Below are 19173 nucleotides of genomic sequence, written 5' to 3'. Positions count from 1 at the left end.
GTCCCCAGTGTGAGGAAAAGACCAATAAGCTGGCATCACTGTCTGCCGCTCAATCTGACTTCATAAAAGCCACCAGGGGCCATTTCTGGGTGGGGGAAGAGGCAGGTAGGAAAAGCCAAGTGCATCGGGCTCCCGGGCCTCAGCCAGAGCCTAGGCTTAGTGGCACCTGAAGCCAGCCCTGGTGCTGCTGCACTGTGCACACTTTATAAAATGGGGCCGGGTGCGGTGGCTCATGCCTGTGATCCCAGCATTTTGGGAGGCCAAGGCGGGTGGATCACTTGAGGTCAGGAGTTCGAGACCAGCCTGGCCAACAAGATGAAACCCCTTCTCTGCTAAAAATACAAAAATTTTCTGGGTGTGGTGATGGGCACCTGTAATCCCAGCTACTCGGAAGGCTGAGGCAGGAGAATCGCTTGAACCCGGCAGGCAGAGGTTGCAGTGAGCTGAGATCATGCCATTGTACTCCAGTGACTGAGCGAGACTTTGTCTCTTAAAGAAAAAAAAAATGGACCTTGTGCCAGTTGTCTGGAGTGAACGTCCCCTGGCTGCCCCATCATGTCAGTGGAGAACAGAGAGCCAGGCCCTGGGCTGGCAGGACACCCCCTCCTCTCCTGGGGGATTGAGAGCTGTGGGTGGGGGTCTGCCCGGCAGCAGGGCCTCTGAGCTGGCTGGAGGTGTTTATTAATCCTGAGCTCCAGGGCTGGGGCCTCTCCGCTGAGCCTGCGCCTGCATGTGCACGTCTGTCTCCAGCCCTGTCTGTCCTGGCCCAGCTCCTTGCCTATCTGGGTGTGATCACCGCCGCACTCCCCTGGGCATGTGGATGTAACAAGTTCAAACCTTCTGTGGGAGTCGGGCAGGCTCGGCCCCACCCTCAAGTCTGTGCCCTTTCCTCCCAGATTGGTTACGCAAGAGCAGGCATGAGTGTGGTCGTTGTGGGTGCATGCGCGGCAGGCCTGGGGCCTGGCCGCCTGCTGCCTCACCTGCAAGGAGGGGCCTCCCAGAAACTCCCTTCCCCAGTGCCCAGCCGCCCCACCTTGCCAGACTTAGGTGACCAGCCAGCAAGGATGCCCGCTGCCTCCCACCTGCCCTCCTGCCCTCCATCGCCAGCCAAGCCCAACCTGAGCCAGCACCTGCCTTTAACGACCAAGTTCAAGGGGCTGAGCAAAGGCTCCCAGGGGAAGGGGTCCCCCAAGGGTTCCCCAGCCAAGGGGTCCCCCAAAGGCTCCCCCAGCAAGCACAGCCGGTGAGTGGGACTGGGGGATGGGGAGCTGGGGAGCTGGGGTGGGGGTGGTGCCAAGCCCAGGTCCTTGAGCCACCTGGTGGTGGCCCAGAGCCCAGGACCAGCCCCGTGCTGGCATTTGGTGTCCTGAGGCTAAAGGGCCCAGGGGTGGACTCTCTCCTTGCCTTGGGAGCCGCAGGCCCAGGCCGAACTTCAGCCCTGGCAGGAGGCAGGGGATGGCCTGGGGCTCCCTACATCCTCTAAGGGGGCCTGCGGGCCACGGATTGAGGCCGCTCAGCGGGAGAAGTGCTGGACAGGAGCCTGCACCGATGCCCTCCTCTGCCAGAGGCTGGGACACAGGAGAGCCTGGCTGTATGACGGCAGCTCTGCCCCAAGGCTCTCCTTGGCTGGAATGACCCCTGGAGCCTGGGTGCAGGGCATGAGGACTGAGCGGGCGGGGTGGGATCCCTGGGGTAGGGACGCAGGGGCTGTGCTGCCTCCTGCCTAAGCCAGAGCCCTCCCCAGAGTTCTCACCCAGGGCCTTGTGGTATTGAAGAGTTAGGGGTTCATGGCTGGGCGCGGTAGCTCATGCCTATAATCCCTGAACTTCAGGAGGCCAGTGTGGGAGGATTCCTTGGGCCCAGGAGTTTGAGACCAGCCTGGGCAACATAGGGAGATCTCGTTTCTATAAAAAAATAAAAGTAAAAACTAGCCAGGCATGGTGGCTCGTGCCTATTGCTTGAGCCCAGGAGTTTGAGGCTGCAGTGAGCCATGATCACACCACTGCGCTCCCGCCTGGGTGACAGACTGAGACTCTGTCTTAAAAAAAAAAAAAAATCCTGGTGCAATACCTCATGCCTGCAATCCTACCAGTTTGGGAGGCCAAGGCGGGTGGATGACTTGAGCCCACGAGTTGGAGACCAGGCTGGGCAACATGATGAAATCCCGTCTCTACAAAAAATATACAAAAATTATCTGGATGTAGTGGCGCATGCCTGTAGTCAGAGCTACTTGGGAGGCTGAGGTGAGAGGATCACTTGAGCCCGGGAAGTCGAGGCTGCAATGAGCCGTGATCACTCCACTGCACTCTAGCCTGGGTGACAGAGCAAGACCCTGTCTGTTAAAACAGAACAAAATAGAGCTGGGGCTTCCTTTTCCAGTGGGTGTGGTGCAGGGGGCACTGGGCCTCCCTTGGACCACCCGGTTCTCTGGGGCCCAGCCCCAGCTCTCTGTGGATGGATTGGGTGGCGCTCTTCCCACTCACTGGCTTCAGCTCGTCTGCAGAGGAGGCGGCAGCCCGCCTGGGTCCAGGGTGTCGAGATAAGCTCAGGGATGAAAAGCTGGTGTGGGAGTGGGGGTGCCCATTACCCCGATAGGGATCAAGGCACCAACAGACACCGAGGCCGGGCGTCCGGGCGGATGGGAAAGACAGTGGTTAAGACTCTCAGCTAACACTCTCGCTGAGTGACCTGTCCTCCCTGGGGCACCTGAGCCCCACCCAGGATGGAGTGTGCAGCTCCTGGTGGGAGCAGCCATCCCAGGAGGCGGGACCTGAGCAGGAGCGCCCGGGGCCCAGCACCTACAGCTCCCACTGTCCAGGCAGGCTCCCCAGCAGTGCGCTCCTGGCCTGGGGCAGCTCGGTCCTCAGGGCCCTGTTGGCTCCGGATCACCTCACATGTGATCCACTCGTTTGACATGAACTTACTGAGCACTTACTGCATGCCAGGACTGTTCTAGGCACTGCAGATGTCGATGTAGACAGAACCAACAGGCCCCTGCCTTCAAGGCACTAGCCCTCTAGTGGGATAAAAACTAACACGTGCTGGGTGCTGACCCTGCACCAGGCCTGCACTGGATGTTTCAGATGGATAAATTCAGTTAATGCTCACAATAGCCCTAAGGCATAGATATTTTTATTAAAATCCCGCTTTACGAGTGAGGCACCTCAGGCACAGAGAGGTTGAGTAACTTGCCCAAGGTCACACAGCATTAATGATGGAGAAAGATGAAACCAGGCTGTCTTGGCCACAGAGTTCTTCCAGACTGCTGTGCCTTCACCAGCACTGTCCCTTTGCCTGAGGTGTGGGGGGGGGGGCATCCTTTGACCCAGTTCAAGGCTTCCCCTGCCCCAGGATAATGATCCCCTATAAGGCACTGTGCTCATGAGGCTTGGACCAATCTGCCCTCTTTTAGGTCTGCTTGACCTTGTGACCTCCACAGAGTGACTGCATGCACACAGCAGGTGCTCTATGGAGGCTGCAGGGCGAATGCACAGAAAAAGCCCTGGGGTGGAAGCAAGGTTTCCCCTCCGTCCCTGACCATGTGACTCAGAGCAAGTCAGGGCCCAATCTGGGCTTTGAACCCTCAACTCTGGAGAATGTTAGGGTGCCCAGCAGTCTCTTGTGCCTGCCTCCCCTCCCCGGCTCTGACAGTGTGAGGCTCCTCTAGACGGCTACTGAAGCCAGCACTCTGGCAAAGCTCCCCGGGGTGGAGGAGGTATAGGGGAACACAGGGCTGGAGTGGGAGGAGGTGGGGGTGGGGGGCATGCTGCTGCCTCCCTGCCCCAGCCAGCCCAACTGCCCCTCCCAGGGCCCAGCCAGGCTGGCTCAGGTACTAGTGGCTGAGCCGGTGATTCACCGGCTCGTGGAGGGGAAGTGGCAGGCAGCTGGGTGGGGTCGGGAACTCACTGCCAGCACAGCTGGCTGAGGCTGGGACACCAAGGCCGCCTGCCCCCTCAGCACCACACAGACCTGAGACCCTCACCTTTTGACCCCTCATGTGGCGGGGCAGTGCTAACACCCCCAACCAGGACTAGCTCACAGAGCCTCCTTCAGAGAGAGACCCCAAAGTCAGGGCAGTGAGCTAGGCTCTGGGGGCAGTATGGGGTGGAGGGAGGGCAGGGGATGCCACCTGGATGGGGCACAGAGGGGCCTCTTCCACCGAGCTGCCCACTGTCCCCTCCACCCACCAGGGCTGCCACCCAGGAGCTGGCCCTGCTCATCTCCCGCATGCAAGCCAACCCCGACCAGGTGGAGCGGGACATCCTGGAGACGCAGAAGAGGCTGCAGCAGGTGAGGCCCCGGGCATGGCAGCAGTTGGCAGGGCGTGGGCAGGCTGGGTGACATGGGAGGCTCATCATCAGGCCTGGCACTCCCTGAGTGCCCCCTGGTGATGGTGAAGATGGGACAGATGACATTTGTCCTGCACCGCCTGTCCCCTAACACACGGTGGGAGAGAGGGCTCAGCTTCCTTCTTTGCTGGGCTCCCCTGTGTCCTTGTCACCTGCCCCACGGACGCCCTGGGCCTGACCCTGTGCCTGGCGTGGGCCTCGAGGTTGGCCAGCATAGCTGGGGTCCCAAAGGTGGGGCTCAGGCGCACAGTGATGGGCAGCTGGGGTGTGGGGGCTCTGGGCCCTGGCGAGTCTGCCCATCCCCTGCCCACAGGACCGGCTGAACAGTGAGCAGAGCCAGGCCCTGCAGCACCAGCAGGAGACGGGCGGCAGCCTGAAGGAGGCCGAGGTGCTGCTCAAGGACCTCTTCCTGGACGAGGACGAGGCCCGGCGGCTCAAGCACCCGCAGGCTGAGGAGACTGAGAAGGAGTGAGTGGGGCTGCGGCAGGGCTGGGGGTCCCTGGGGAAGACCCAGGCCCAGCCCTGACCTGCCGGCCTGGGTCGGCTTCTTGACAGCATCGAGCAGCTGCACGAGCAGGTGACCCAGGAGTGTGCCGAGTACCGTGCCCTGTACGAGAAGATGGTGCTGCCGCCCAGACGTGGGATCCAGGGTCAACTGGGCACACGTGCTGGAGCAGAAACAGGTCAGGAGCTCAAAGTCACACCCCAGTGTGATCAGAGAGCGATACGGAACTGCATTTAACCCAGGGCCTGACTGTAGGCTTCAACAGTCAGGGTGTAGGGGTGGCTCAGGGGTCTGGGCAGGGAGACAGCAGAGGAGACAGTGCAGTCAGGGAAGACTTCCTGCAGGAGGAGGCACATGAAGAGACCTCAGAGGGGTGAGAGGGCTCGGTTGGATCAGGGTGAAGTAGTGAGGAGAGGACAATTCCAGAAAGAAGGAGCAAAGGCACCTGCCAGGAGGAAGCCTACGGTTCGATGGGACTTGGGGATTTCTGGGCAGGTGGGCAGAGCCAGGTCATGGGGCATTCTGATCCCTGGGTGAGGAGTTGTGCTTTGATGCCACACAGAAGGGGTGTCATCATGACAATAGAGGGACAGTGGGGAAGGGCCCGGGTGGAGCAGGGCGTTCTGAGGGCCCTAGAGCTTGGCTGGAGGTGTCCAGACAGGAAGCACTGAGGCTGGGTCACAGACAAGGCAGGATGGAGCTGGAGACTTCTCAGAGGCTGAGCCCAGCGTCTGGGAACCAGTGGGACTCAGGGGCCACTGCAGAATGGCCTCGCCCCTGGGTGAGCTGCAGGGCGTGCACCCGGGCTGCTCCCAGGCTCGTCCACGCTCTGCCCAAATGACCAAGTCCACTTCTCTGGGTGGGAGACGTGTGGGGTTCTCTGGCTCCCCACCGCGGTCCTGCGGTGACTGAGCCGCCGGCTCTCCTGCAGAAGCAGGTCTGCGCAGGCCAGTAAGGGCCGGGCATGGCGGAGCTGGAGGAACAGATCGCGGAGCTCAACATCCTGCAGAACGAGATCGACGACCAAGGAGAGCAGCTGGGGAGCCTCGTGGGGCCGGTGGGTGAGCCGGGAGGATGTCACATCCGGGGCCAGCCCCAGCCCCTGTTTTTCCAGTCAGAGCCGGAGCTAGATCGGCTGGGCCCTGGGGATAGGGGTGGGTGGGGTATGGCTGGTCCAGATCTTAGGGGGCCGTCTCCCCGCGCCCCACCTCTCACGGGTTTGTTTCTCCCCTTGGTCGAGGCAGGATGCAGCCACCATCCGGAGCCAATACCGAGACCTACTGGTGAGCAGGAGGGAGGGTCGGGCAGGGTGGCTGCGGGTGGGCCTGGGTGGCCGCCTGGACCCTGCCCGGGGCCAGTGTTCCTGAGCGCGGCCCAATGGCGCCTTTTGCCCCCCACTGTCTCTCTCCCCACCCTGCTGCTGGCGGCGGGTCCTGAGCACAGAAGGCGGCGTCGTGGCGCGGGCAGAGCCTGGTCAGCCTGTACACGCACTTGCAGGGCTGCACGCGGCAGCTGAGCGCCCTGGCAGAGCAGCAGTGCCGCATCCTGCAGCAGGACTGGAGCGACCTCATGGCCGACCCTGCGGGCGTGCGGCGGGAGTACGAGGTCGGCTGGCAGAGGTTGGGGCCAGGTGGGGGCGACCAGGGCCATCCTGGTCCTCACCGCCGCTTCTCACCCGACTCGCCCCCAGACTTCAAGCAGCACGAGCTGCTGAGCCAGGAGCAGAGCGTAAACCAGCTGGAGGACGACGGCGAGCACATGGTGGAGCTGCGGCACCCCGCGGTGGGGCCCATCCAGGAGCGCTGGGGGCAGGGCGAGAGTGAGAAGGGACATGGTGGGCGGGGAAGGCGGGGAGGTGGGGTGGACGTGGGTTGGGGGGCGGGGCATGGTCCGAGGGCTGCGTGTTGCGGTACCCAGGCCCACCAGGAGGCCCTGAAGATGGAGTGGCAGAACTTCCTGAACCTGTGTATCTGCCAGGAGACCCAGCTGCAGCACGTGGAGGACTACAGCCGGTGAGCCCTCGGGCAGGCGGCAGGGGCGGCAGGGGCGGGAGGTCCCACAGCACTCCTGCCCACAGGAGAGGCACTGCACCTCTCAACTAGACAGAGCTGGCAGGGCGCAGTGGCTCACACCTGTAATCCCAGCACTTTGGGAGGCCGAGGCTGGCGGATCACTTGAGGTCAGGAGTTCGAGATCATCCTGGCCAACATGGTGAAACCCTGTCTCTACTAAAAATACCAAAATTAGCCAGACGTGGCGCACGCCTGTAATCCCAGCTGCTCAGGAGGCTGAGGCAGGAGAATCGCTTGAACCCAGGATGTGGAGGTTGCAGTGGGCCGAGATTGGTCCACTGCATTCTAGCCTGGGTGACAAAGAGACTCCACCTCAAAAATAAAATAAAATAGAGCTGTGTGGTTGCCACTCGGTCCCAGAGGGAAGGAAAGGCATGGGCACATTCTCAACAGGGTGAAGCGGTTCCCAGGGGGGTGAAAATTGGTTCTTAATGGCAGAAAAATAACTCTTCTTATGCATGAAGTACAGATCCACATACAGCACCTAAGCTGTATACAGCATATCTGTGGTATAAAACTTTCGTGGGGGCCAGGTGTGGTGGCTCACACCTGTCATTCCAGCACTTTGGGAGGCTGAGCCAGGAGAATTGCTTGACCCCAGTAGTTCCAGACCAGCCTGGGCAACATAGTGAGACCCTGTCTCTATACAAACAGATAAATCTCTATCAAAATAAATAAGTAAATAAAATTTTATGGGGATGAGGTGGGGGAAAATAAAGAAAAGATTTCTTAAAAGGCTCTTTAGGAGAATAATAATGAAAAAAAAAACGGTTGAGAAACCCTGATATAATATACAACTGGGATTTGGGGGCAGATAATGTTTCATACATTTTCCTATAGAACCACAAACTATGATCACACACTGACAAAAATTCCGTAAAAACATTTGGAATGCTTCTTTAAAGCATAGCTTCTTCTCCGGGGCTGGGACAAGTGCAGCTCCAATACCCTCTGTCCCAGCAAGAAAGACTTCAGGTGCTGGAGGGAGGCAGGTGACGGTGCCCTTCATTTGTGCAGGAAGGATGAAGACCAAGTGTTTTATGACCCACTTAAAAAAATTAAGTTCAGTGCACGAATAAGACCCCATTTGCAAGAGCACACCGGTGATAAAAGGTCCTGCCGCCTGGGTAGGGAAAAGAAAGACCGACCAGAGTAGGGGAGAGTGACAGTTTAGGTTTAGCTGGTTTAAGTTTAGCTGGCTTAGGTTTATCTTGTTTAGGTTTATCTGGTTTGTGTTTAGCTGGTTTAGGTTTAGCTGGTTTAGGTTTTTCTGGTTTAGGTTTAGCTGTTGTGTGTTTAGCTGGTTTAGGTTTACCTGGTTTAGGTTTTTCTGGTTTAGGTTTAGCTGCTGTGTGTTTAGGTGGTTTAGGTTTAGCTGGCTTAAGTTCAGCTGGTTTGTAGAGTTAGTGGGCAGCAGGTTGCCCCAGGCTCTGCCCTTGACCACCCAGTGAACTTAGTTCCAGAAGAGGCCGACTCAGTCAGCCAGACCCTGGAGAAGCTCAACTCCAACTTGGATGCCAAGTCCAGCCCTGCACCTAGGGGCCCCCCTGGCACCCCCACAGAGCTGCTGCAACAGCTGGAGGTGAGACAGCCCCACCAGGCCATCTGCACCCCACCTCTGGGAATTAGTCCTGTCCATCTTTCTGGGCCTCAGCCCTTCTGCCTCGGTACCTAGTCCTGTCCCAAGCCCTGGCCTGGGTGCTGGCGGGGGGTCTGCTTTAGCAGGAGGCTGGCCAGGTACCAGCAAGCTCCTCCCACCTCTGGACATCAGTTTTCTCATTTGCAGTGGGACAAGGGCAGCCTGGGAGAGCTCTGAGGCCCGTCTAGCTTCTGCTCGGAGGCCTGGGTGATGCTGTGCCATCCCCCTCCCTGCAACTAGCAGATCCCAGGATCCTAGGCCCCCAGAGAGGGGCTCCTTTTACTTTGCTGATTTAGAGACCCCTGCCTTCTTGAAGGCCAGCCTCTAGTCCTTTTGAAGGATGGGTATGGTGTGGCCAGCCTCCAGTGCAGCCTGGCCTGAGTCCCCTCTGCCTGGGCCCCTGGCAGGCAGAGGAGAAACAGCTGGCCATCACTGAGAGGGCCACTGGGGACCTGCAGCGGCGAAGCCGGGATGTGGTCCCCCTGCCACAGCGAAAAAACCTGCCTTAGCAGCCCCTGCACGTGGACAGCATCTGTGACTGGGACCCAGGAGAAGTGCGAACTCCCCCACCTCACCCCTGCCACCATCCAGCCCCACCTAGCCCATCCCCTGCCCCTGCCCAAGCCCATCCCTGCTCCATCCCCAGCTGTCTCCTGCGCCCACTTTTGCCCTACTCCTTCCCTTGACGCAGACCCTCCTCTCTCCAAGTCCTGTCCTGCCTCTTTTCTACCCCAGCACCTCCCACTCTACTCTTGTCCCTGTTCCAGCTGCTGTCCCCATCTGTCTCTGTCCCCAGCCCCTACTCTGCCCTGGCCTTGGACCCCTGCCCCCTGAGCCCACAGCAGCCGCTCCCTTTCTGTGCTCGCAGGTGCAGCTGCTGCGGGGTGAGCGGTATAAGCTGATAGATAACACTGACCCGCACACCTGGGTCGCGCAGGGCCCTGGTGGGGAGAACAAGTGTGCTTCCGCCGCCTGCTTCTACATCCCAGCACCATACCCTGATGCCGTGGCCAGTGCCTCCCGGTAGGTCTGTGTCGGGATACTCAGGGGCAGGCTGTGGGCAGAGCAGACCGGCCCTGTGCTGTCCAAGCCCATGGCCCGGCAGACCCCTGCTGAAAGGCCGGCCTTCACCTGAAGCTGCGTCTACTGCGGCTGGGGAGGGTGAGAGGCAGAGTAAGGACCTCTTTCTCCGATCACCTCTTCGTTCTAGGCTGGCCTCGGAGCTGCAGGCCCTGAAGCAGAAATGGGCCACAGTCCAGAGCCGCCTGAAGGCCAGCACTGTGGAGTCTGTTCAGCCCAGCCAGCAGGGTACCCAGGGTGGCCCGGGGAGGGGTGGCTGTGGGGCTGGAAGGAGTAGATTCTGACTTCCAACTGGTCTGTGATGGGCAGGGGTTGCCTTGGGTTAGGGACCATCACTCTGGGGATTTCATCTCTGGGGTGGCCCTGCCCATCCCCTCCACCCTACCCCGACAGGACCCTCTGTGGGCACCTGGTGGGGGTACCCATCTGCCAGTCTGGAGATGGGCCCTGGGCCCTCACCAGCACCTCTGCCCCCAGCTGCATCTGGCTTGGCCCTGGCCAACCCACAGGCCCAGAAGCTCCTGACACAGATGACCCGGCTGGATGGAGACCTGGGACAGATAGAGAGGCAGGTGCTGGCCTGGGCACGGGCCCAGCTGAGCCGCACCACGCCCCTGGAGGACCTGGAGGGCCACATCCACAGCCACGAGGTGGGTGAGCGGCGGAAAGAGGCGGCTGCGATGAGAAGCGGCCCGGCCCTGGTGCTCACACTTGAGGGAGGTGAGGCAAGCGCAGGAGCAGTGGCTGGGACGGAGGCGGAGAAGGGTGTGGACAGACCCGGGCTCAGACAAGCTGGTTCCCCTCCTGGCTCCTCTACTGACCAGCTCTGTGATCTTAGACTACATAACTTTCTGGGCCTTGGTTTCCTCATCCCTGAAGCAGATGTAATAATGCCCAGCTCACCTGATCATTCAGGAAGGTTCCAGTAGGGCCCAATGTCAACAACTCCAGGAGGTATTCTGGCGAAGCTCCTGAAATAGCAAGGAAGCCTGGAGAATCTTAGGAAGAAATGTCCCCTGGCTGCAAGGGGGGGCCTTCCTGGGGAGGTTGCAGCATTGTGTAAACTCCTTACCCAAGAACAGCAAGCTCTCTGCCACGTGGACTCAACACTCCCAAAAGTGCTCAAAGTGAAACCCACACCGGGCCACAGTCTGGGTTATCCTTCCAAACTAGTTTCTTTTATTTTCTTGAGACAAAGTCTCTCTGCATCACCCAGGCTGGAGTGCAGTGGCGCTATCTCGGCTCACTGCAACTTCTGCCTCCCAGGTTCAAGTAATTCTCCTGCCTCAATCTCCGGAGTAGCTGGGATTACAGGTGCACACCACCATGACCAACTAATTTTTGTATTTTTAGTAGAGACGGGGTTTCACCATGTTGGCCAGGCTGATGTCGAACTCCTGACCTCAAGTAATCCACCCATCTTGGCCTCCCTGAGTGCTGGGATTACAGGCGTGAGCCACTGCGCCTGGTCTGTTTCTTGAGATGGGGTCTCACTTTGTCACCCAGGCTGGAGTGCAGTGGTGTGCAGTGGTATAATCTCAGCTCACTGCAACCTCCACCTCCCAGGCTTGAGTGATCCTCCCACCTCGGCCTCCCAAGTAGTTGGGACCACAGGTGTAACACTGAGCCCAGCTAATTTTTTTGGTAGAGATGGGGTTTTGCCATGTTGCCCAGCTCATGTGACAGTGAGCTGTAGATGAATGTTTGGAGTCATTGGATGATTACTAGAAAATGAGCCATGAAATGGGATGAGAACATGAGACAGTGTAGAAACTGGGAACATAAATGGCTGCAGGTCTGAGAACGTAACATGACATTACTGGGTAGAGGCAGAACATTCTAGGAGAACACTGAGAATGGGAGTTCAGGGTGTGGGAAATCCAGGGGAGTTCACTCAGGGCTCCAGTAATTGGTTTTGTGTCCTGAAGGGGCAGTCACCCAGCTGAATCAGAGTCAGGCTGACACTGACCCAGATCCCTGTGACCAGGACTCTCAGCAATGACACAGAGGTGACCTGGGGGAGCAGTGGTCTTAGGATGGGAGGAGGAAGAGCCCCCATGTGGGGCACGTGGACACAGGAAGAGGTGCAGGTGCTGGCCTGTGAACCTGGTCTTCACCTGAGGGAGGGGCAAGTGGAGGGCAGGTACCCAGATGATGGTGGACAGTGGCCACTCTTGTAACTCCTTGAACTTCTTTTCCTTTCTTTCCCCTCTGGGATGAGAAGGCCATGACAAGGGTATTTTTTCCCTTGTTTCCCAAGACTGCCTGAATTTCAGATTGATGTTTTGTACATGGGAGTGGCTGTGCCTTGACCTGGTTGCTGTTGAAGGAATATTGGAAAGGTTGTGAAGCCAGAACTGTAACTTTCTGTGATAGAAACAGCCTGGCCTGTGTCCCTACCCACGTCCCAGCATCCACAGGACAACACTCATCATGAGCTAAGGGGGCAGGTGTGGGCCACAGTGATACACATACTGGGCCACTTAGGCAAACCTGTTGTTTTCCTCTCCTGTCAGGACCACAAAACACCCAGCCACGTGGTTAGCATATGACTAACGCCAGCTGCAGCTCCAGGGACAGGCCATACATTATCCAACCGATCTGAGTGTCCACTCCCAGTCACTATGATGGTGTCAGGGGAGACGATGTGAGTGATCTGGACAAGTTGTCCTGAAGGCCAGGATTCCTGATCAGTAGGTCAGGGACTCCAGGTCTTAATCATTCTGGAGGGTGTGTATCCAAATGTGATTCCCAGGACGGCAGAGGTATTTTGTTCCCATGGGAATTCAGCCAGGGGACAGGAAAGGACATGGAGAAGGGACATCTCAGATTAAGTCTCAGAGGGAGATTCTGCTTTTGCCTTCTAAAAGGAAAAGTTCCTGTGACACCTTTGAATGATGCTAGGAGGCAGTTTTGGTACAGCAGTTTTCACTCTATCACCCAGGCTGGAGTGCAGTGGCACGATCTTGGCTCCTGCAACCTCTGCCTCCTGGGTTCAAGTCATTCTCCTGCCTCAGCCTCCCAAGTAGTTGGTACCACAGGTACATGCCACCACACCCGGCTGATTTTTGTATTTTTAGTAGAGAGGGGGTTTCACCATGTTGGCCAGGCTGGTCTCGAACTCCTGACCTCAGGGTTATAGCTGTGAGCCACCATGCCCCATGAGCTTATTATTAGAGCTTATTTCCCATCCCATAAGATACAACACTACTTGTGTTACATAGTGAGCAGTGTGGGGAAGAAAAGCTTGAGAATTAAGTTAGTGACAAATCCAGTGTACTCAAAAAGAGGGAAAAAAACACTCTGAAACAATTGCTTTCCCCATATTCTATTCTCCCTAGAGGTAGTCCAAAAAGGAATGACAAAAGAAAAAAAAGGATACAAAATGAGATACATGTTCATGTGACATATAAGTACAGTAATAAAATAAGCATATATGATATTTAAGCAAAATAATATGCATTGATGGTCATCTGATATAAATCCATCATTTCTGTTGGCCAACATCTAAAACCTTTACTTTTCTGAAGAGACAAGCTATAAATCTATACAGATATTTCTACAATGAGAATTCACTATTACATATGATCCAACATATTTTGATGTCAAATATTCACAATTAATGTTAAAAAATCCCCTACTTAGCCAGGCGCGGTGGCTCATGCCTGTAATCCCAGCACTTTGGGAGGCCAAGGCGGGTGGATCACGAGGTCAAGAAATCGAGACCATCCTGGCCAACATGGTGAAACCCTGTCTCTACTAAAAATACAAAAATTAACTGGGAGTGGTGGTGCGTGCCTGTAGTAGGCTGAGGCAGGACAATCACTTGAACCCAGGAGGCAGAGTTTGCAGTGAGCTGAGATCGCACCACTGCACTCCAGCCTGACGACAGAGCGAGACTCTGACTCAAAAAAAAAAAAACCCTACTTATGTTAAGAGTACCAAAAATAGGGCCAGGAATGATGGCTCAGGCCTATAATTTTGGCACTTTGGGAAGCCAAGGTGGGAAGACAGCTTGAGTCCAGGAGTAAAACAGACTCTGTCTCTACAAAAAAATTAAAAATTAGCTGGATGTGGCACACACCTGTAGTCCAGGTACTCATGAGGCTGAAATGGGTGGATCACTTGAGCCTGGGAGGTCAAAGCTGCAGTGAACTGTGATCACACCACTGCACCCTACACCCAGCCTGGGCAAGGTGAGACCCTGTCTCAGAAAAAAAAAAAAAAAGGTACCAAAAATCTATAGCTGTTTCAGGAATAAAATACATGTAGTTAGTGAGGTTTTTCTCCCCCACTGCTATGACTTAATTTTTGGTTGAGATGCTAAGCCAAACATCATTTTAACTCTGTGGCCCAACCGAAAAAGGGAATCATACTCTCCAAAGAATTGTACATTCCCACTCTAATTGCTAAAATAAAATGTTGGATTATGAAAATCAATTTTGTACATATCAGTAAGTTATAAGAGCATGGCTTATTAAAAAAAAAAAAAGCGGGCGAGGTTACCTACATGAACTGCAAAGCAAGCAAACTGAATTTTCTTCTCGAAGAGCCCATCCTCATACTTAAAATTTCCCACAACTATATGGAAATTCTTTCACTTACCAGAAAGAGCTGATGGGCACTTTCACTGAGAGTTGAGTCATCTGGGCTGTCGACAGGTGTCTGACGTGTAAACTTGGAATCAAACTGACTTACATCCTCTTCAGATTGCTTTATACAAACAAAATAATTTAGAAAATAATGAATAGTCCATATTACATCAATCAAATGCACTGTAAGCTCTGGGAGCTCTTTTCGCAGGGGTTAACTATAATAAAGTATTAGAATAGTCTTAGCAGGCACAGAATGAAGAAAAAAATGCAGGTGGAAAGTACTGAGTCAAATTACATCTTCAAATCTTAAACATGCATTAAAATAGATTTTAGTATACTGTTATTCCTATTAAAAATGTGAATATATCAACTGGGCATGGTGGCTCATGCCTGTAATCCCAGCACTTTGGGAGGCTGACGCGGGCAGATCATGAGGTCAGGAGTTCGAGACCAGCCTGGTCAATATAGTGAAACCCCGTCTCTACTAAAAATACAAAATATTAGCCGGGAGTGGTGGTGGGCGCCTGTAATCCTAACTACTTGAGAGGCTAAAGCAGGAGAATTGCTTGAACCCGGGAGGAAGAGGTTGCCGCAAACACAGATTGTGCCACTGCACACCAGCCCAGGTGACAGCGCAAGAGTCTGTCTGAATAAAAAAAAACAAAAAAACAAAACAAAACAAAAAAAGTGAATATATTGAGCTCAAAACGAGTTGGAAAAAATGTGAATATCAATTTCCTCTCTCACAAAGCTTCAGTGTGCTTAGTCCACTGGCTAAATCCCTGTTTAGAGATCATTAGTTCAGTTGGCTACTGCAGGTTTGTAATAAACCTGAAAAACTACTGAAGCAGAGTTAAAACATGAATAATACTGGTAAGATGCTCCAGTTAAAGTTTCTTCCCACAGCTTATTTCATTCCTTTAGAAATCTAAAGGAGCAAAAATAATTTTCTATTCTGCATGGGTTATAAGTTATATTCCCTTGTGTAAGTGTAGTTATCACTTCAGTTCTAACCATGAGATTGATTTATGTAATTCCTTGTCTCTTTCCCAAAATATCTGGTTAGACTCTTGGGCCAAATCTAGGAAGTAAATAATAATTTAGAATATCTGACTTAATACTAAAAGATGACCACATTGACTTGATAATTCTCTTAGAGCCCAGACTGTGAACTTGCACTCCCTGGAGGAATGGCTGATTCCAAGTGTGGGGAAAATGTAAAAGATAAGCAGAGAACAGCAGTTTCCTTATTTTGCTCTCTCGTCCAACACCAGACAACGTGCTCGTCAAAAGGACTCAGAACCCAATATGAAGACGCACCCAGCATTCAACGAAGGGAAAAAATGAGCATCAATAAAAATAACGGCCAGGTGCGGTGGCTCACGCCTATAATCCCAACACTTTGGGAGGCAGAGGCAGGTGGATTGCTTTTGAGCTCAGGATTTGAAGACCAGCCTGGTGAACATGGCAAAACCCTGTCTCTACCAGAAACACAAAAATTAGCTGGGCGTGGTGGTGTACCTGTGGTCCCAGCTACTCAAGAGGGTGAGGTGGGAGGATTGCTGGAGGCCGGGAAGTCAAGGCTGCAGTGGGCAGAGATTATACCACTGCACTACAGCTTGGGTGACAGAGTAAGACCCTGCCTCAAAACAATAAATGAATAAATAAAAATAAAAATAACTGCAATCAAATGAAACACAAATATGTTAAAACGTGTAAGTTCATAATATACTAAAAAAGAAAAAACACACACACAAAGTTCATTGGTCAATTTTGGAAGATGCTAGGGAACTAATTCATTATTTTGAAAACTAGGAAAGAATCAAACATACATCCTGCCTTTCCTGTATGAACTATACCTTGTGTAACTAACTGTTCAAAGAGTTTCTCTTTATGAAAGAATTCCAGCTAACAAAGAAAGAAGAAATAACAGAATAAAACCATTTCACAAACACCTGATGAAATTATAAAAGTAGGCCAGAGTTTCTCAACCTCAGGGCTACTGACATTTTAGGCCTATTAATACTTTGCTGTAGGGGGCTGTGCTGTGCTGACTCTTACCCCTGAAGGTACCTATAGCATTCCCTCCCCCAAGTTGTGACAATCAGTGTGTCTCCAGACATTGCCAAATTACCCTGGTAGTGAAATGCTGACACAGGCAATGATCAGTGACCACTAACATCACTAAACACACACACACACACAACTACACATTATGCCTCCTGATCAAAGCATATGCAATACCGAGAGTTTAATCTGAATCAAATCAACCACCTAAATTTAACTACCAGTTTTTGGAAATTCAGGGAACAGATGAACATGGGCAATGACACCTATGGGGATAATATCAGCAAAATCAAAATTTGAGAATTCTACAGGACAAATGACCCAGTTTCTTCAATAAATCATTAGGGGAATCTATAAATGAAAAGAGACTTAAGAGACATAGTAATCAAACTATATACAGACCTTGATTAGATCCTTACAAACAGGAGAAAAAAAAAAGAATGGAACAACAACAAAAAAAAAACTAGGGGGGGCAACACAGGGAGACCTCATCTCTAGAAAAATTCAAAAAATTAGCTGGGTGTGGTGATGCACCCCTGTGGTCCCAGCTATATGGGAGGATCCCTTGAGCCTGGGAGGTTGAGGCTGCCATGAGCCACTATCATGCCACTGCACTCCAGCCTGGGCAACACAGAAAGACCCTATCTCAAAAAAAAAAAAACTGGGGAAACTCAACTTCTTAGGTGTGATGGTGGGATGGCAGTTATGTTTAAACAAGATGACCTAATCATTTTTAAGCTGTGCAGTAGGTGTATGACAGTCATCCTCCTTACAATTGTTTGTTGTTTTTTAAAGTGGGTCACATTATGCTCCATGACCAAAAAATAATCACTATCATCCTCCTCCTCCTCCTCCACCTACATCCCAAGGAATGGAAAAAGAAACTGTTTTCTCAGATTCTGAAGTGGGAGAAAGACAATAACTAACACACTAACTCATTTACTTATAAACATATTGTTATGGATTGAATCGTGTGCCTTACCCACCCCCCAAAAAATTTCATATGTTGAAACTCTAACCTCTAGTTCCTCAGAATGTGACCTTATTTGGAAAGGGTTATTGCAGATGTAATGAGCGAAGATGAGGTCCTACTGGAGTAGAGAGGAGCCCTAATCCAATATGCCTGGTATCCTTAGAAAAAGGGGAAATTTGGCCACAGATACGCACACAGGTAGAACACCATGTGAACGTGAAGGCAGAGATCCGGGTGATGCACCTACAAGCCAAAGAATGACAACGATTACCAGCAAACCACCAGAAGCCAGGGGAGAGGCATGGAACATACAGTTTCTCACGGTTGTCAAAGAAACCAACTTTTAACAACGTGATCTAGAACTTCTAGTCTCCAAATCTATGAGATAATAAATTTCTGTTGTCTAAGCCACCCGGTTTGTGGTACTTCGTTGCAGCAAGCCTAGCAAACTAATGCACGTATATTCTATATTTTGAAGAAAAAATTCCCAAAGAATCATATTTAAAATGGTTAAATTAAGCAAAATAAAACAAACCAAAAAAAGAAAGGTCCCAACTACCCGAAATATTTAATTGTCTTAGGTAACTGACTTAAAAATAGCTAATACAGTCAATTGCCACTGGCTTTAGTTCTTTAAAAGATAGTACAAAAATAAAAGATGCTTGGCTGGGTGCAGAAGCTCACACCTGTAATCCCAGCACTTTGAGAGGCTGAGGTGGGTGGATCACTTGAGCCCAGGAGTTCGAGACCAGCCTGGGCGACATGGTGAAACCGTTTCTACAAAAAAATACAAAAAAATTAGCCAGGCATGGTGACATGTGTCTGTAGTCGCAGCTGTTCAGGAAGCTGAGGTGGGAGAATCACCTGAGCCTGGGGAGGTCAAGGCTGCATTGAACTGTGATCGTGCTACTGCACTCCATCCTGGGTGACAGAGTGAGAGCCCGTCTCAAAATAAAATAAATAAATAATAAAAACAAAGATGCTGAAGAGAGGATAAACCAGAGATCTTTGAACTGCTAATAAAAATAACGTTTCTGTCTGCTCTGAGATTTTTCTTACTCTAAAAAAATCTCAAGCGATCTTCCTGCCTCAGCCTCGCAAGTAGCTGGGACTTACAGGCACATGCCACCATACCCAGCTGACTTTTAAATGTTTTGTAGAGATGGAGTCTTGTTATGTTGCCCATGCTGGTCTTGAACTCCTGGCTTCAAACAATCCTCCCACCTCAGCCCTTTAAAGTTTTGGGATTACAGGCTTGAGCCACTGCACCCAATTATAAGCTTTCATGTATACTTACAACAGAGGTTTAAATGGGGGCTCCACCTTTCAAGCCAGAAGTTCTTCCCAGTTAATGTGTCTAAAGAATGGATGAGCCTAGGGGAAAAAAAGCAGAAAGAAAAGTTGAGGGGAATAGACTTTGCTGGATTGATAAATTAATCACCTTTTTGAAGTTACAAGTCACAAAATAAGCTAACTTATAAGCAACTACATATAACCCTCAGAAATACATAAAACTAGCATTATCTCCCCCACAGAACACCAAAGATGCCAATACCTACTTGAACATCTCCAGCATCCCCAGGACCAGCTCCCAGATGAGAAGCAGCATTTCTTTTCAGTAGCTTTAAAGAGGATAAAAAAGCCTGGATAAAGAACCTTAGTCAAACTGATTTTTTTCCTTTTTAGACTCTGCTTGTCTACTTTGCCTTGAGAAAATATAGTTTATTGGCCGGGCATGGTGGCTCATGCCTGTAATCCCAGCACTTCGGGAGGCTGAGGCAGGTGGTTCACCTGAGGTTGGGAATTTGAGACCAGCCTGGCCAACATGGTGAAACCCCTTCTCTACTAAAAATACAAAAAGTAGCCTGGCGTGGTGGCGCACGCCTGTAATCC

At 52.5% G+C, this 19173-nt stretch overlaps 2 protein-coding genes and 1 pseudogene across 8 annotated transcripts in view; 2 read left to right on the top strand and 1 right to left on the bottom strand.

Annotated features, from left to right (window-relative positions):
• Positions 1–931: 931 nt before the first annotated feature.
• On the top strand, positions 932–5809 carry LOC129137685 (envoplakin-like; annotated as a pseudogene).
• LOC129137687 (ribosomal protein S6 kinase beta-1-like) overlaps positions 3117–19173 on the bottom strand; it is a 107454-nt gene continuing 91397 nt past the window's right edge. For 4 of the 6 annotated variants that reach the window (XM_063798893.1, XM_063798890.1, XM_063798889.1 and 1 more), the window contains 6 exons: positions 18840–18902; positions 18578–18654; positions 17327–17523; positions 14251–14358; positions 10549–10616; positions 8355–9797 (listed from right to left, as the gene is read on the bottom strand). The gene's annotated coding sequence lies outside the window, so the exon portion shown is untranslated. Of the gene's footprint in view, positions 6657–8354; positions 9798–10548; positions 10617–14250; positions 14359–17326; positions 17524–18577; positions 18655–18839; positions 18903–19173 lie in introns of those variants that run through there. The other 2 variants (XM_063798892.1, XM_063798891.1) reach the window with 2 other exon arrangements.
• LOC134808877 (envoplakin-like) lies at positions 9567–17333 on the top strand. Of its 2 annotated transcripts, XM_063798887.1 has the most exons (3): positions 9567–9873; positions 10123–10295; positions 15398–17333. In XM_063798887.1, exons 1-3 carry the CDS (start codon positions 9567–9569, stop codon positions 15902–15904), a joined length of 987 nt encoding a protein of 328 aa, XP_063654957.1. In that variant the 3' UTR covers positions 15905–17333. The 2 variants fall into 2 exon arrangements, with proteins under 2 accessions (XP_063654957.1, XP_063654958.1); XM_063798888.1 differs by lacking the exon at positions 15398–17333 and having other exon boundaries at positions 10123–10574.

This window comes from Pan troglodytes, chromosome 19, assembly GCF_028858775.2.
Source record: "Pan troglodytes isolate AG18354 chromosome 19, NHGRI_mPanTro3-v2.0_pri, whole genome shotgun sequence".
Taxonomy (NCBI): Eukaryota; Metazoa; Chordata; class Mammalia; order Primates; family Hominidae; genus Pan; species Pan troglodytes.
Note: the sequence above shows the minus strand (reverse complement) of the source record. Positions and strands in the feature narration are given on the sequence as shown.